The 18,809-nt window shown below is 36.7% G+C and overlaps 1 protein-coding gene across 3 annotated transcripts in view; it reads right to left on the reverse strand.

Moving 5' to 3' along the window:
- SH3KBP1 (SH3 domain containing kinase binding protein 1) overlaps window positions 1-18,809 on the reverse strand; it is a 950,191-nt gene that overhangs the window by 299,609 nt on the left and 631,773 nt on the right. The window contains exon 1 of one of the 3 annotated variants that reach the window (XM_053706398.1): window positions 7,571-7,597. The exons of the other annotated variants lie outside the window; for them this stretch is intronic. Coding sequence (XP_053562373.1) covers window positions 7,571-7,582 — 12 coding nt within the window. The 5' untranslated portion in view covers window positions 7,583-7,597. Of the gene's footprint in view, window positions 1-7,570; window positions 7,598-18,809 lie in introns of those variants that run through there. 3 annotated transcript variants of the gene reach the window in all.

Below are 18,809 nucleotides of genomic sequence, written 5' to 3' on the forward strand. Positions count from 1 at the left end.
GCGCCACCTACCACGACTATCTGATACATTTTTACTATGACACATTGCACTGTAGCACAATATATCTGATACATTTTACTGTGACACATTGCACTGTAGCACACTATATCGGATACATTTTACTGTGACACATTGCACTGTAGCACACTATATCTGATACATTTATACTATGACACATTGCACTGTAGCACACTATATCTGATACATTTATACAATGACACATTGTACTGTAGCACACTATATCTGATACATTTATACAATGACACATTGCACTGTAGCACACTATGTCTGATACATTTTTACTATGACACATTGCACTGTAGCACACTATATCTGATACATTTATACTATAACACATTGCACTGTAGCACAATATATCTGATACATTTTTACTATGACACATTGCACTGTAGCACACTATATCTGATACATTTATACTATGACACATTGCACTGTAGCACACTATATCTGATACATTTTTACTATGACACATTGCACTGTAGCACACTATATCTGATACATTTTTACTATGACACATTGCACTGTAGCACACTATATCTGATACATTTTTACTATGACACATTGCACTGTAGCACACTATATCTGATACATTTTTACTATGACACATTGCACTGTAGCACACTATATCTGATACATTTTTACTATGACACATTGCACTGTAGCACACTATATCTGATACATTTTTACTATGACACATTGCACTGTAGCACACTATATCTGATACATTTTTACTATGACACATTGCACTGTAGCACACTATATCTGATACATTTTTACTATGACACATTGCACTGTAGCACACTATATCTGATACATTTTTACTATGACACATTGCACTGTAGCACACTATATCTGATACATTTTTACTGTGACACATTGCACTGTAGCACACTATATCTGATACATTTTTACTATGACACATTGCACTGTAGCACACTATATCTGATACATTTTTACTATGACACATTGTACTGTAGCACACTATATCTGATACATTTATACAATGACACATTGCACTGTAGCACACTATATCTGATACATTTTACTATGACACATTGCACTGTAGCACACTATATCTGATACATTTTTACTATGACACATTGCACTGTAGCACACTACGGCACATTCTCACTACTTTTGCTAGTTATCAAAAAACTAGCAGGTACGCTCGGCACTTTTACGCCCCAGCGTACCTGGTTTTCAAAGCGCCAGCCTGGAGGCGGCGGATCCCATAGGAATCAATGGGAGTCTGACCATAGCGAAAGTACAAGTTCGCTGCTGACAGACATCCCATTGATTCCTATGGGAGCTGTCTACACCTAACACCCTAACATGTACCCCGAGTCTAAACACCGCTAATCTGACCCCCCCTACACCGCCGCAACTAAATAAAGTTATTACCCCCTAAACCGCCGCTCCCGGAGCCCACCGCAACTATAATAAATGTATTAACCCCTAAACCGCCGCTCCCTGAACCCGCCGCAACCTATATTAAATGTATTAACCCCTATCCTGCCCCCCCTACACCGTCGCCACCTATAATAAATTTATTAACCCCTATCCTGCCCCCCACTACGCCGCCGCCACTGTAATAAAATTATTAACCCCTAAACCTAAGTCTAACCCTAACGCCCCCCTAACTTAAATAATTAATTAAATAAATCTAAATAAATTAACTCTTATTAACTAAATGAATCCTATTTAAAACTAAATACTTACCTTTAAAATAAACCCTAATATAGCTACAATATAATTAATAATTATATTATAGCTATCTTAGGATTTATATTTATTTTACAGGTAACTTTGTATTTATTTTAACTAGGTACAATAGTTATTAAATAGTTATTAACTATTTAATAACTACCTAGCTAAAAGAAATACAAAATTACCTGTAAAATAAATCCTAACCTAAGTTACAATTAAACCTAATACTACACTATCATTAAATTAACTAAATAAACTACCTACAAATAACTACAATTAAATAAACTAACTAAAGTACAAAAAATAAAAAAAGCTAAGTTACAAAAAATAAAAAAATAAGTTACAAACACGTTAAAAATATTACAACAATTTTAAGCTACTTACACCTAATCTAAGCCCCCTAATAAAATAACAAACCCCCCAAAATAAGAAAAATCCCTACCCTATTCTAAATTAAATAAATTTCAAAGCTCTTTTACCTTACCAGCCCTTAAAAGGGCCATTTGTGGGGGCATGCCCCAAAAAGTTCAGCTCTTTTGCCTGTAAAAGAAAAATACAACCCCCCCAACATTAAAACCCACCACCCACATACCCCTAATCTAACCCAAACCCCCCTTACAAAAACCTAACACTAATCCCCTGAAGATCATCCTACCTTGAGTCGTCAGCCAATCAGATTCAAGTTCAATCCGATTGGCTGATCCAATCAGCCAATCAGATTGAGCTCGCATTCTATTGGCTGATCGGAACAGCCAATAGAATGCGAGCTCAATCTGATTGGCTGATTCCATCAGCCAATCAGATTTTTCCTACCTTAATTCCGATTGGCTGATAGAATCCTATCAGCCAATCGGAATTGAGGGGACGCCATCTTGGATGACGTCCCTTAAAGGAGCCGTCATTCGTCGTAGTCCGTCGGTGAAGAAGGTGGTTCCGCGTCGGCGGAAGGAAGATTCAAGACCCGGCTTGGAAGATGACTTCGCCCGGATAGAAGACATCTTCAGCGCCTCTTGGAAGATGACATCGGCCGGATCAAAGACTTCTTCAGCGCCGCCTGGATGATGACTTCATCGGATGGAAGATTTCTTCAGCGCCGCTTGGAGGATTAACTTCTTCCGCTCCGGATGTCCTCTTCAGTTCCATCGGTGGCTCGGCTGAGTGAAGACGACTCAAGGTAGGATGATCTTCAGGGGATTAGTGTTAGGTTTTGGTAAGGGGGGTTTGGGTTAGATTAGGGGTATGTGGGTGGTGGGTTTTAATGTTGGGGGGGTTGTATTTTTCTTTTACAGGCAAAATAGCTGAACTTTTTGGGGCATGCCCCCACAAATGGCCCTTTTAAGGGCTGGTAAGGTAAAAGAGCTTTGAAATTTATTTAATTTAGAATAGGGTAGGGATTTTTCTTATTTTGGGGGGTTTGTTATTTTATTAGGGGGCTTAGATTAGGTGTAAGTAGCTTAAAATTGTTGTAATATTTTTAACATGTTTGTAACTTAATTTTTTATTTTTTGTAACTTAGCTTTTTTTATTTTTTGTACTTTAGTTAGTTTATGTAATTGTATTTAATTGTAGTTATTTGTAGGTAGTTTATTTAGTTAATTTAATGATAGTGTAGTATTAGGTTTAATTGTAACTTAGGTTAGGATTTATTTTACAGGTAATTTTGTATTTCTTTTAGCTAGGTAGTTATTAAATAGTTAATAACTATTTAATAACTATTCTAACTAGCTAAAATAAATACAAAGTTACCTGTAAAATAAATATAAATCCTAAGATAGCTATAATATAATTATTAATTATATTGTAGCTATCTTAGGGTTTATTTTACAGGTAAGTATTTATTTTTAAATAGTAATAATTTATTAAAGTATAGTGTAGTGTTAGGTGTAATTGTAACTTAGGTTAGGATTTATTTCACAGGTACATTTCTCTTTATTTTAGCTAGGTAAGCTATTAAATAGTTAATAACTATTTAATAGTTATTGTACATGGTTAAAATAAATTGAAAGTTACCTGTCAAATAAATATAAATCCTAAGATAGCTAGAATATAATTCTTATTTATATTGTAGCTATATTAGGGTTTATTTTAAAGGTAAGTATTTAGTTTTAAATAGGATTCATTTAGTTAATAAGAGTTAATTTATTTAGATTTATTTAATTAATATTTAAGTTAGGGGGGCGTTAGGGTTAGGGTTAGACTTAGGTTTAGGGGTTAATAATTTTATTACAGTGGCGGCGGCGTAGTGGGGGGCAGGATAGGGGTTAATAAATGTATTATAGGTGGCGACGGTGTAGGGGGGGCAGGATAGGGGTTAATAGGTTTAATATAGGTTGCGGCGGGTTCATGGAGCGGCGGTTTAGGGGTTAAACTATTTATTTACTTGCGGAGAGGTGCGGGATCAGCAGGATAGGGGTTTATAATTTTATAATAGAGGGCGACGGTGTAGGGGGGGCAGGATAGGGGTTACTAGGTATACTGTAGGTGGCAGCGGTGTCCGGGAGCGGCGGTTTAGGGGTTAATACATTTATAAGAGTTGCGGCAGGGTCTAGGAGCGGCGGTTTAGGGGTTAATACATTTATAAGAGTTGCGGCGGGGTCTAGGAGCGGCGGTTTAGGGGTTAGTAACTTTATTTAGTTGCGGGGGGCTCCGGGGGCGCCGGTATAGGGGGTAGAACAGTGCAGTTTAGTGTGAGTGCTTAGTGACAGGCTAGCAATAAAGCTGGGAAAAAGCCGAAGGGCAGCGAGATCGGATGAGTGATAACTGTCACAGTCCGCTGCTCATCGCCCCGCGGCTTTTTGACAGCTTTATTTGATAACTTAGGCGAACGTATTCAAGGTCCGCGGCGGCGAAGGTAGGCGGGCGTATTGGGCCGGCGAAGCCAGAAAAGTAGACGGCTTGATAACTACCCCCCTATATCTGATACATTTTTACTATGACACATTGCACTGTAGCACAATATATCTGATACATTTTACTGTGACACATTGCACTGTAGCACACTATATCTGATACATTTTTACTGTGACACATTGCACTGTAGCACACTATCTGATACATTTTTACTGTGACACATTGTACTGTAGCACACTATGGGGCCTAGTTATCAAGCCGTCAACCTCAAATACGCTGCGTATTCCGCAGCGTATTTGTGGCGAGGCTGATTCGCCTTAGTTATCAAAGGCTCGAGACCGGCAAAAGTAGAATTTTGTGACGTAAACTTCGATCCGCCGGACTCAGTCCGACACAGATCGATTCTTACGTCACTCCAGATGTTCCGCACACAAGTGCGGCACAATCTGACTACTTTTGCTAGTTATCAAAAAACTAGCAGGTACGCTCGGCACTTTTACGGCCCAGCGTACCTGGTTTTCAAAGCGCCAGCCTGGAGGCGGCGGATCCCATAGGAATCAATGGGAGTCTGACCATAGCGAAAGTACAAGTTTGCTGCTGCCAGACATCCCATTCATTCCTATGGGAGCTGTCTACACCTAACACCCTAACATGTACCCCGAGTCTAAACACCGCTAATCTGACCCCCCCTACACCGCCGCAACTACATAAAGTTATTACCCCCTAAACTGCCGCTCCCGGAGCCCACCGCAACTATAATAAATGTATTAACCCCTAAACCGCCGCTCCCTGAACCCGCCGCAACCTATATTAAATGTATTAACCCCTATCCTGCCCCCCTACACCGTGTGTATATGTGTATATGTGTATATGTGTATATGTGTGTATGTGTATATGTGTATATGTGTGTATGTGTATATGTGTATATGTGTATATGTGTATATGTGTATATGTGTGTATGTGTATATGTGTATATGTCTATATGTGTATATGTGTATAGGTGTGTATGTGTATATGTGTGTATGTGTATATGTGTATATGTGTATATGTGTATATGTGTGTATGTGTATATGTGTGTATGTGTATATGTGTATATGTGTATATGTGTATATGTGTATATGTGTGTATGTGTGTATGTGTATATGTGTATATGTGTGTATGTGTGTATGTGTATATGTGTATATGTGTGTATGTGTGTATGTGTGTATGTGTATATGTGTGTATGTGTGTATGTGTATATGTGTGTATGTGTATATGTGTGTATGTGTATATGTGTGTATGTGTATATGTGTATATGTGTATATGTGTATATGTGTGTATATATATATATATATATATATATATATATATATATGTGTGTGTTTGTATAACAATATCAGCTATGTCTATTTCTATTTAAAAAAATTATTTGTGCTAACTGCTTATTTAATATTGTGCTTGTAGTGCTTAGGCATATTATTCTCTTTAGTCAGGCATTTGAGTGTTAATGACTATGTGAATTTAGAGGGCGTATTTTGCCTTAATTAATTTTGCCCAATCAGGTAATACTCTACCTGTTTTAAATTACACCTTCTAAACAGCACTGTATGCTACGGTTACGGCCTGAAACGTCAGCATTGGTGCTTCGCATTTTTTCACTATGGGATGCTTCCAAATTTTTTTATGTTTTTGCAGCAATAAAAGACTTTTTATCTTTATATCAGTGGCTCCACATCCTTTATTTTATATATGTATGTATACATATGTATGTATGTGTATATATGTCTGTAAATACATATGTACACATATATAGACATATTATATATATATATATATATATATATGCACAGTATATATATATATATATATATACACATACACATATATATATTTAGAGATGTATATGTATGTAATTCATTTGCAGGGGTTAAATACATATGTATATGCAAGCAGTAGAAAAATAACTAAAATGCTCTAACTTTAAAATATTTTATTGCTGCACTTTAATCTTCCTTAAACTATGTGTTTAATCCATTTGTGAGGTGTAATACAAAGGTAAGCTACACATTATCTCAGTTATAGGATACTTTAACACATTAGAGCACATCATTACACTACTGCATCCCTTTAACGTTGCCTGTTATGTTATTTTTCTAGCATCATTGACGATAGCCCTCCTGACATTTTATCACCTACTCATAATCAAAGCTATACTTATCTCCTCTGCAAATCTCGAGGATCCTGTTCATCCACAATGAAATGTCAAATGAATAGAATTCTGACTCATACATTCACTGCCTTACCATTTGTATAATTGGCAATATGTACTTGTTTTGAACTACTTAACACAAATATAGTAACTCATTTGATCAAAATTGTTAGTAATTGGCAAAACATTGAACTGGACATTTATTTAATAACCTCGGATTCACTGAAAGCATTTCTGATGAGTTAAAAAAGGAAAAGAGAAATGACAACGTTCATATAACTAAGTGCTCTCTGAGTATGCAAAATCCATGGATAAAACAGACTTGTTTCAGTATCGTTTCTCTAGCATAGAGATTTTAGCAAAATCATTATTTAAAGCAATTACAACATAGTTCATGTGCAGTAACTGAAATAGAAAGTTTCTTAAAATGGACACGCTGTAACTAAAGACAATTAGCATCCTTATGTTTCTTTGCTACAAAAACTCATGGAAAAATATCAAGAACATCTGGAGACTTAATGACTGAAGGAAACTAAAACTAAAAAAAAAAACAGAACTGCCACATAGTTCCAAGATCATATTAGGCTTCACATAGAAATCTATAACAGATCACCAGTAAGTAAGGCTCAGCAATGAAACAGTCTCACCCCCTTCATGTAACTTCTACGTATGGGAAAAAAAATACCATTTTAGGTCCAGACTTTAAAAGTTTATGAAAGACCAGCATCATTTCCTGTTATGTACTAAACAGTGCCACATCATACATTGTTAATATTACTAAAGCAAAAATGTACATTGAAATACCTCATCTCCCATTGTGAAAAGTGTCTGGAGTCTTAAAGTCTTAATGTCCAAGAAGTCAGCATCCAAATCCTCCCACTTCCTCTGAGCTGCTAACTATACAAAGCCTGACAGACACAGCCTAATACTGAGTCACACTTAGGGCCAAATGAGCATGCAGCAAAACAAAGCTTGCATTTGTTTATTATACAGGAAGCTTGGAGCTGCTCACCAGTTTGGAGAATTTACATTGGAGGTTTCCACTTTTTTTTTTCCTTCCAAAAAAAGACAGTAAAGTTCTGACTAGTCTAGAAGCAGCAATGCAAGCAGGATGCATTAACCTCTTGGCTGACAGATTTTTTTTAAAAAAAATTGTACTAAATTCTTTAACTAATATTCACTTATAAATATAGTCAGGAAATGGTTACCAGTCCCTGAAACTTCAAAAAACTTAGTAGCATTTGAGTAAAATATTAGACTAGTTGTTGCTTATCCTTAAAGAGACATGAAAATAAAAATTACACTTTCATGATACAAAGAGAGCAATTTTAAAATCTTTCCAGTTTATTTCTATTATTAAATTTAATTTATTCTATAGGAGTCCTATGTTGATGAGCATAGCCTTTAAAGGGGCAGTAAATGCCTTGCAATTACAAACATTTATGTTGTGTTGCTCTAGAATAACATACTAGTTCAGTCTTTAAAACAATTTTACTGAAATTGTTTTCAGAAGCCAAACTCCACCAACTAGTTGCCTTATATTGAGGAGCCAATCTGGGCTTTAGTCCACAGACAGCAAGGCTAACCACTGTCATACATTTAGGAATATATATGTTGCAGAGTTAGCCTTGAGAAGCCAGCAGGCTGCATTTCAAGTTCTGAGAATTAGAAATTGCTTAAAGGGACAGTCTACTCCAGATTTTGTATTGTTTAAAAAGATAGATACTTATTCCCCAGTTTTGCATAACCAACACTGCTATATTACTATACCCTTTACCTTTGTGATAACCTTAGCATCTGCAAACTGCCCCCTTATTTCAGTTCATTTGACAGACTTGCATTTAAGCCAACTAGTGCTGACTCATAAATAACTCCATAAGAGTGAGCACAATTATGTCTATATTGCACACATGAACTAGCACTGCCTCGCTGTGAAAGGATAATAAAATGCACTGAGATAAGAGGTGGCCTTCAGTGACGTAGAAATCAGCCTATAAACATACCTAGGTTTAGTCTTCAACAAAGAATACTAAAAGAACAAAGCAAATTTGTAGATAAAAGTAAATTGGAAAGTTATTTAAAATTGCATGCTCAGTCTGTGTGATGAAAGTTTAATTTTTACTTTACTGTCCCTTTAATTATTAAAATACAGCCGTACATAATTCTACCTGTATGCTGTGAAAATAAATAACACATGCACATTTTACTTGTATTTATTAAAAGCTTTAATTAATAATGACAATTTATTAAAGGGACAATAAACACCTCAGGATATTAATATAAACTGTTTAAATACATGTAGTAAAACAACTTTGCAGTATAATTATGTTCTCCTTTCCTGTAATTTAATTCTGAATATTGTGGGCTTTCCAATTCATGTTAAACACGGAAGTGCAGACACAGCTATATTCCCCACAGTCACTGGTTGCACACTCTAGTGAGCTATTTATAACCATTCCTAATTGGTCTCAGCAGAAAAGGTAACTTAAGTTACAATATGGCAGCGCCCACTATTTTATGGACATTAACTTTACGCTTATTTTTTCAATATTGAAACAACAAATATAATTTTTAAAACACATAATAATTATTCTCTCAAAAATGGGCTGGCTCCTAAGATTTAAATACTGTTTTCATAAAAGATAGCAAGAGAATGAAGAAAATAGGAGAAAATTATAAAGTTGCTTAAAATTACATGCTCCATTTGGGTTTAGCATACCTTTAAGCATTTTATTATTATATAAGAATGTCACTTTAAATTCACGATAGCTGTTGGGTAGTAGCTGTGCAGGGTACAATATTGTTTACCAGAAAGCTGTAAAATAATTATAAATTCCCCAAACTGCAAGTCTTAATATATATCTAAACAATAAAGAATTAATTTCAACTATTTTTTTAGCTGGAACTTGGATACCAGTTTCCAGTAGCCAAAATAGGCTAATCAAGCAAGAATACAATTTTCTCAGCGAGGCAAAAGAACAGCCAGCATTCTGGAAATGAGTTATACTAACAATATGTAGTGAATATACCCAGCAGTGAAAAGGATAAAATAGCTATTTAGTCTACTGAGAGATTATTATAATTTGTAGGTGATTCTTTGCTCATAAGCTCCTGAAAAAGATCAGTTAATGAATATTTTACTGGGTAGATTGTGCGAGATAATATACTTATGTATCTGAAAACCATTTGTTATTACGTGTCATTATTTACTAATTATTAAAGAGGCATACAAATTCAAAAAGAAAATTATTTAATGTGTTTATCTATGCACTACTGGGATCTAGCAAAACACATCTAGTAAGTCAATGACAGGACACATATGTGTGAAGCCACCAATCACTAGCTAGCTCCCAATTCAGCAGACTACTGGGGATGGTGACTATGACAGAGGTAAAGTCTGCAGTAGCAATTGCAAAAGGCATCTCCACTACTTTTGTATGCCCCACCTCTTAGCCACCAAGACATGCCATCGGACTTGCAAGTCATACACCCAAATTAAATAATCCACACATCTGAATCACTGTCCGGTATCACCTAAGCCCCTCCCCTTAAACTTCAAGTCTGGGTTTCATTCTGAAAATAATGCAACACGTAGTATATCAAATATAAAAAAAATTGCCAGAGTTTAAGTTGGCGCACAAGACATTGCAGTCAAATGGTTAATTTAACTTGAACTTAGAACTCTTGATCTATATAAGCTGTAAGTCTTTTGTAGGTTTTGTTATTTTCTTTATGATCTCTAATACATAACTAGTACATAAATAAATATATATACATACTATTTAGGTATTTTGTGAGCTATCTGGACACATTTTACATAGTTTTCATAATGCATCACATAGAAAAGGAAATTATTAGTTACAGTCACACAAGTGAAATGTGTTTACAAGCAAACTCTTTGTGCAAGTGATCTGCACTGAATATTTATTTGTCCTTAGCACATGCATATAACTTGCATCTATACATTTCAAACATACTGCAATTAAATTAGCTATGCAAGATCAGGAAAATTATGAAAATCAATATAAATTGATAAATATAATCCCATAAACTGGTCTAGATGTTATGTCAATCTGGTGTTGAAAATCACATCTGTGTAAGGTGTATGCTCTCTAAAAAAGGCATCTTTTTTTTTACCATATGAGCTTAAGAGAACTATAACTTGGTTTGCACCATTGCTCTGTCTCAAAGTCATTATATCAATGTACTAAACTAAAGTGAAATTAGAAGCAATATACCTCCAACTTACAGTGTTTATAATGACTGTCAAATTTGCAGCCATTCCAGCTATAATATTTACCATAGAATATGTGTGAACATATGCACTACTGTGCAGTTATAATACAGATATGATGTTACGTTATCTTTAATTAATATAAACTTTTCAAAAGAGTTGAAAGTGGGAATAAAAATGGAACTGAAAATACAGTTGTGTGTTTCATATTCCATTAGAATTAGTTTTGCAATATGTTTATTTAAGTTTGAAGGACATTAAACCCTACCTATAATTTCCCACATAGGGCTAGATTACAAGAGGAGCCCTATGTAACACTTCTATTTGAGTAGTAACTGCGCTAGAAGTAGGCATTTTGCGCTCGTCAAGTTACGCTCGTATTATTAGTTGAAAGTAAACTGTTTTCGCTTGTGCGCTCTCCCGACAAGCACAAAAAGAAGAATGTAGAATATTGTGTGCATGTTCACATATTCCCCCATAGAAGTCAATGGAGCAAAAAAGTGGAAAAAAAACCTAGCATCCTACTCAAGCACAACCCCGATCGCATATTCTCATGAGCGCTAAACTGACATGAAAATATTAATATTTCACATTCAAATGTTGTTCAACCCGTAATACCAGCAACAAACCCGATGAGCACAAAACCCACTATAAACCTCTTATCCACATAATCTGACCCATAATCTTTTTATGCATAATAAAAAAAACTTTGCAATGTGCATTCATTAATTTTTTTCCTCACTTTTCCTGTAATATAAATCTAAAGATTTTGTTTTTCAACTGCCTGGGAAAGGCTGAAGTATATTCTGTGGAATTCAGAACCCCGACGTGTCTACAAGTTACATAGCAGTGATTTCTTGTACTGGAGCTCAATTATTCCTATTCCTAATTGGCAACAACAAAGCGACAAGATAAACAAAACTGAAGAGCATGTTTAAGGGGTGTGCCACTGAACTGCAAAATAATTTAAACTTTATTTAGTTTGCTTTTAATAGATTTATTTATTATAGCGATTTTTTTTTATTTTTTTTTTGCAATAAAGCGATTAATTCCTGATGTGAGAATGTATATGTACGTGTATTTGTATGTGTGTAAATATATGTGTGTATGAATATGTCCCCGGCTTCAGATACTGCTGTCCCCTCTACTGAGTTTTGGAGAGGAGCTAAAGGTCCTTTATTAAGAGGCATGGAGCCATTGCCAGTGATGGAGTCGCATCATACAGCATTGTTGAAGACAGAGTTGGTTTCTGGCACCAGAGAGGGAGTGGTGGTGTTGCACAGTTTGTGCTTTCTATAGGTGGATGGAGTGATTGCCTGAGTCTAATCTGTCTGGGGGACTACAATACTCCAGCCTGCCACACAAGCACTACTTGCAATACCTTCCTTATTGTGAGTTGCCCCATTGTTGTAATATGTGTTGAAATGTTATCACCCTATCAGGTGCCTCTTTTTTCATTTATGTCTTTATAGTGGATGGTTTTCAATGATCTGCATTTTGCCCTAGTGGTGTGAGGATCCCTTAACATTCAGGACTTTGATAAACCCCTATTTCTCAGGTATTTCGGTATAAAATGGTTTATAGTGCCCCTTCATAGATAGATTAGGTCAATTATATTGTTGTGATATAATCTATTATTTAGATTATGATGTTTTTGAATTTATTTTTTAGGGTTTTTTGCACACTATTTGTTTTACTTTTTTCTTCTAGGAAATATTTCACAATTTTCCCCCTCTGCTCCCCTCTCCTCATTCCAGGTTTACCGTCCCGTAAATTCCTGACCAAAACTGTATTTAAATAAACACTACAGGTGGGAAGCCATTAGCAAACATCGCTTTACACTATATTCATATACTCTTTCAGTTACTCTTCACCGCTTTCATAAATACCAACTATGTCCCAACCTAACCTGAAAATATTATCCCAAAATGTAAAGGGCCTTAACTCGCCTACACAAAGGTCTATTGCTTTGAATTGGTTCCGCAGACGCGGGGGCGATATTTTTATTCAGGAAACACACTTCTGCCGGGAAGGGGCTCCTAGATGTTCCTCCAGCACCTACCCCCTGGGATATTTTTTTTTCACAATTCACGTTAAAAAAATGGAGTTGGCATCCTTCTTCATAGGAGAGTGCCATCCTAACTAACCTCTAAACACCAAGATGAGGAGGGTAGACTCCTCATAATTACAGGCCTCCTATATAATCAAAATATCACTCTTGCCAATGTTTACGCCTCTAACAGACGTCAATCTCAGTTCTTTAGAAAAGCTTTAGATACACTCATGACACTATCTAGGGGAGTACTTATTTGTGCAGGAGACTTCAATGTTGCATTATCCCCCCTCATGGACAGTTCTACCGGATGCAGTGCTATCCCCGTGTCGGCCCTGCAGACTATTAACCTCAAAATACAAACCCAGTCACTAGTAGATGTATGGAGAATACAGAATCCACGAACCAAGGAATACTCATTTTATTCACACCCAAAAAAGGTCTTTTCCAGAATAGACTATATCCTTTATGATCAGCTCAGCTTACAATTAGTCAATTCCACTGAAATTTCCCCAACACCCTGGTTGGACCCCTCTATGACCACCCTAGATTTTTCTTGGCCCTCAGCTCCACTCTCACAGTACTGTTGGAGACTAGATGAAGCTCTCTTCCGAAATCCTGAGGTACAGAGGAAAATATCTCAAGAAAATATATCTGATGAGGCCGAGAGAGATCGCCACAATTCAACCAGATCGAGTACGATCGGGTTGATTGACACCCTCCTGCTGGTGCAATGATGAATATGGAGAGCGTATTGCTCTCCGCATTCAGCGATGTCTGTCGGAGCTGATCCGCACTGTCACAGAGGAGGACTCCATCCTTCTGGAGGACCCTATAACTTCTCTAGAAATAATGCAGGCCATAGAATCTCTACCATCCCAAAAGAGTCCAGGACCTGATGGCTTTTCAAATATTTACTATAAAACTTTTAAGCACATATTATCTCCACACCTTCAAAAATTGTTTAACTCAATAGACGAGAGTGGCATCTTTTCTCAAGAGTTTGTATCTGCCCATATTACACTTATACATAAGTCAGGTAAATCCCCACTAGATCCTGGGAATTATCGTCCCATCTCATTTATTAATACAGATGCAAAGATATTTGCCAAAATAATATACAATAGAATTACCAAACACCTACCTCATCTTATTCATGTAGACCAGGAGGGCTTTATTCTGCGTCGGGAGGCCAGAGACAATACGATCAGGACTCTACACCTGATTGATCATGCAACAACTGCTAAGATGGAGATGGTCTTGGTCTCAATCGACAAGGAAAAAGCTTTTGACAGGCTTAATTGGGCATACTTACAAGCTACATTGAGGGGCTTTGAGTTTGGTAACAAAATGATACATAGAATCTTTAGCCTGTATAATAATTTGAGTGCCAGAGTGAAAGTAAATGGTATTTTATCTAAATATCTTCCCATTCGCAATGGTACTCGTCAGGGTTGCCCCCTTTCCCCTCTACTTTTCACAATTGCAATGGAACCATTAGCAGCCCACATACGATCACATAGGAACATTATGGGAATCCCTATAGGCCCTAACGATTATAAAGTGAGTTTATATGCCGATGACGTCTTGTTGACTATTACCAATCCTGTCAATTCCCTTCCCGCTGTGATAGATGAATTCAGTCACTTTGGTAAGCTATCACATTTTCTGATCAATAACCAGAAGTCTAACATTTTAAACATTAACATGAGCTCTCAGGGGTTTCGTGAACTTGCTCATATTTGCCCGTACCAGCTATTCGAAAATCAAATTAAATATTTGTGAATTAAATATTACTCCAAGAATTTCCTCACTCTTTGGGGCTAACTTTACTTCACTTCTTCAAAGTATTCTGAAAGACTGTCTTTCATGGCAACCCAAACCTTTTTCTTGGTGGGGTAGGATCCAAATTGTTAAAATGACGATTTTGCCCCGTATTCTTTACTTACTTCAAACGGTCCCTATCCACCTTCCTCCTGCCTTCCTTCAGCAACTACAATCTACCCTAAGCAAATTTATATCAGGAGGGGGCAGACCAAGAATAGCAAGACAGATCCTTTATAGATCCAAATATAGGGGAGGATTGGGAGTCCCCCATATCTTTCGTTATTATTAGGCCAAAGTTCTACATACAAATCAGCAGGATAAGGTGCGGATTCCATTAGATACTCATATCCTAAAAACAACCCAAGTGGGTCCTCTGTGTTGGTTGCCGGATAGACATATATTCTCCTCATGGGATAATATTATTAAACTGACTGAGGGAATATCCTCTGCCCATTCTCCCATGCCTCCAATTTTCCAAAGTATAGAACCTTTATTGAGTCCATCCATCTCGCTTGAGGGAAAACTCACTATAGAGAATTGGGTCACTCGGCACCACTGACTGACTTCTTATCATGTGGGAAAATTAAATCTAGACAAGAACTGACTGAAATGTTGGCGGGCACATTCTACAATTGGCTAAAATACTCACAATTGCAACACTTAATACACATGTCTCCACAAAGATCTATGCTCCTGCGCCCCTTTACCCCATTCAAAAGGCATTGCAAGGCTAACAGCTCATTAAGAGGAACTTTAGCGTTGTCACAACGTATTTTAGATGACTGTATATATAAATAACTACCAAGGTTTACTCAAACATGGCAGGATGAATTAAATATTGATCTCACCCCAGACAAATGACATACATTATTTGATTTTACATACAGGTCTTCCACCTCTACTCAAATTCTTGAAATGAACTATAAAAGATTCTTTCGAGGTGGTATTTAAATTTAACACCTGTTAGACTCAAGTCGATATATCCCGGGGTGTCCTCTTATTGCTGGAGGGACTGTGGTGGTACTGGCACCCTATCACATATTTGTTGGTCGTGCCACGTCTACGCCCTTTTTGGAGTTTACTTGAAAAAGCCCTTCAACCAATTCTTGATCTCACGTTCGAGCTATCACATATGTCAATATTATTTAATGAGATTTCCAAAGTTACTTGGAGATTGAAACTCTCCCCGATTCAGATTTGTATAAATGGGGCTAAATCCCTAATAGAGAGAATATGGAAAACTACTATCGTTCCCACTATCCCAGAGTGGAAAGACAGAACACAGGAACTGTTATCACTAGAAGAATACTCTTATTTTAAAAGAAATAGGCAAGATACTTTTCTCAATATTAAGTTCTACTGGGACACGCTACAGGCACATTGGCTACAACACAACTAATTTATATCTTACTGACACTTACCCAGGGTATTCATTCCACCACCCTTCCTCTCCCTCCCCTTCTTCCCTTGTCATCTCCGTGCTTTTTTTTTTTTTTTTTCCTCAGCTATTTTCTTTTTTACTTTATTGTTTATTCATTAGTATCCATTTTTCTTAATTATTTGTTATACAAGTGCTTAACCACTGTTACCTTAACGATTTGTAGGCTATTGCTTGGATGAATAGGTATTAGTAACTATGGTATCTCAAAAGAAGTCTGTAAACTGTATGATGTGAAATGTATAATGTTTATATTTTTGTTGTATATTTATACATAAAATCTCTTTAATAAAAACCATTTAAACAAAAAAAAAAAAATAGTTTATAGTGGGAAGATCCTATAATATTAAGGATACTGATAAACCATAATCTCTTATATACTTGAAATCTTGTATTTTCACCATATATTGCCTGTTTGGATGTATTTGAGCTTTTGTGTGCACCCCCTTAATAGACATTTAGTTATCTATTTTTATAAATATATGTGTGTATGTATATATGTGTGTATGTATATATGTGTGTATGTATATATGTGTATATGTGTGTATATGTGTGTATATATATGTGTGTATATGTGTGTATGTATATATGTATATATGTGTATATGTGTATATGTGTGTATGTATATATGTGTGTATATGTGTGTATGTATATATGTGTATGTACATATCTCTATATATGTGTGTATGTATATATGTATATATTTGTATATGTGTGTATGTATATACAGTGGGGGGAAAAAGTATTTAGTCAGCCACCAATTGTGCAAGTTATCCCACTTAAGAAGATGAGAGAGGCCTGTAATTTTCATCATAGGTATACCTCAACTATGAGAGACAAAATGTGGAAACAAATCCAGACAATCACATTGTCTGATTTGGAAAGAATTTATTTGCAAATTATGGTGGAAAATAAGTATTTGGTCACCTACAAACAAGCAAGATTTCTGGCTCTCACATACCTGTATCTTCTTCTTTAAGAGGCTCCTCTGTCCTCCACTCATTACCTGTATTAATGGCACCTGTTTGAACTTGTTACCAGTATAAAAGACACCTGTCCACAACCTCAAACAGTCACACTCCAAACTCCACTATGGTGAAGACCAAAGAGCTGTCGAAGGACACCAGAAACAAAATTGTAGACCTGCACCAGGCTGGGAAGACTGAATCTGCAATAGGCAAGCAGCTTGGTGTGAATAAATCAACTGTGGGAGCAATAATTAGAAAATGGAAGACATACAAGACCACTGATAATCTCCCTCGATCTGGGGCTCCACGCAAGATCTCACAATGTGGGGTCAAAATGATCACATGAACAGTGAGCAAACATCCCAGAACCACACAGGGGGGCCTAGTGAATGACCTGCAGAGAGCTGGATCAACGTAACAGAGACTACCATCAGTAACACACTACGCTGCCAGGGACTCAGATCCTGCAGTGCCAGACGTGTCCCCCTGCTTAAGCCAGTACATGTCCGGGCCCGTCTGAAGTATGCTAGAGAGCATTGGGATGATCCAGAAGAAGATTGGGAGAATGTCATATGGTCAGATGAAACCAAAGTAGAACTGTTTGGTAGAAACACAACTTGTCGTGTTTGGAGGAGAGAGAACACCATACCTAATGTGAAGCATGGGGGTGGCAACATCATGCTTTGGGGCTGTTTCTCTGCAAAGGGAACAGACGACTGATCCGTGTATATGAAAGAATGAATGGGGCCATGTATCATGAGATTTTGAGTGCAAACCTCCTTCCATCAGCAAGGGCATTGAAGATGAAATATGGCTGGGTCTTTCAGCATGACAATGATCCCAAACACACCGCCCGGGCAACGAAGGAGTGGCTTCGTAAGAAGCATTTCAAGGTCCTGGAGTGGCCTAGCCAGTCTCCAGATCTCAACCCCATAGAAAACCTTTGGAGGGAGTTGAAAGTCTGTGTTGCCCAGCAACAGCCCCAAAACATCACTGCTCTAGAGGAGATCTGTATGCAGGAATGGGCCAACATACCAGCAGCAGTGTGTGACAACCTTGTGAAAACGTTTGACCTCTGTCATTGCCAACAAAGGATATATAACAAAGTATTGAGATGAACTTTTGATATTGACCAAATACTTATTTTCCACCATAATTTGCAAATAAATTCTTTCCAATTCAGAAAATGTGATTGTCTGGATTTGTTTCCACATTTTGTCTCTCATAGTTGAGGTATACCTATGATGAAAATTACAGGCCTTTCTCATCTTCTTAAGTGGGAGAACTTGCACAATTGGTGGCTGACTAAATACTTTTTTTCCCCACTGTATGTGTATATGTGTGTATGTATATATGTGTATATGTGTGTATGTATATATGTGTATATGTGTGTATGTATATATGTGTATATGTGTATATGTGTATATATGTGTATATGTGTATATGTGTATATATGTGTGTATGTATATATGTGTATATGTGTGTATGTATATATGTGTATATGTGTATATATGTGAATATGT

Source organism: Bombina bombina, chromosome 3 (genome assembly GCF_027579735.1).
Source record: "Bombina bombina isolate aBomBom1 chromosome 3, aBomBom1.pri, whole genome shotgun sequence".
Classification (NCBI taxonomy): domain Eukaryota; kingdom Metazoa; phylum Chordata; class Amphibia; order Anura; family Bombinatoridae; genus Bombina; species Bombina bombina.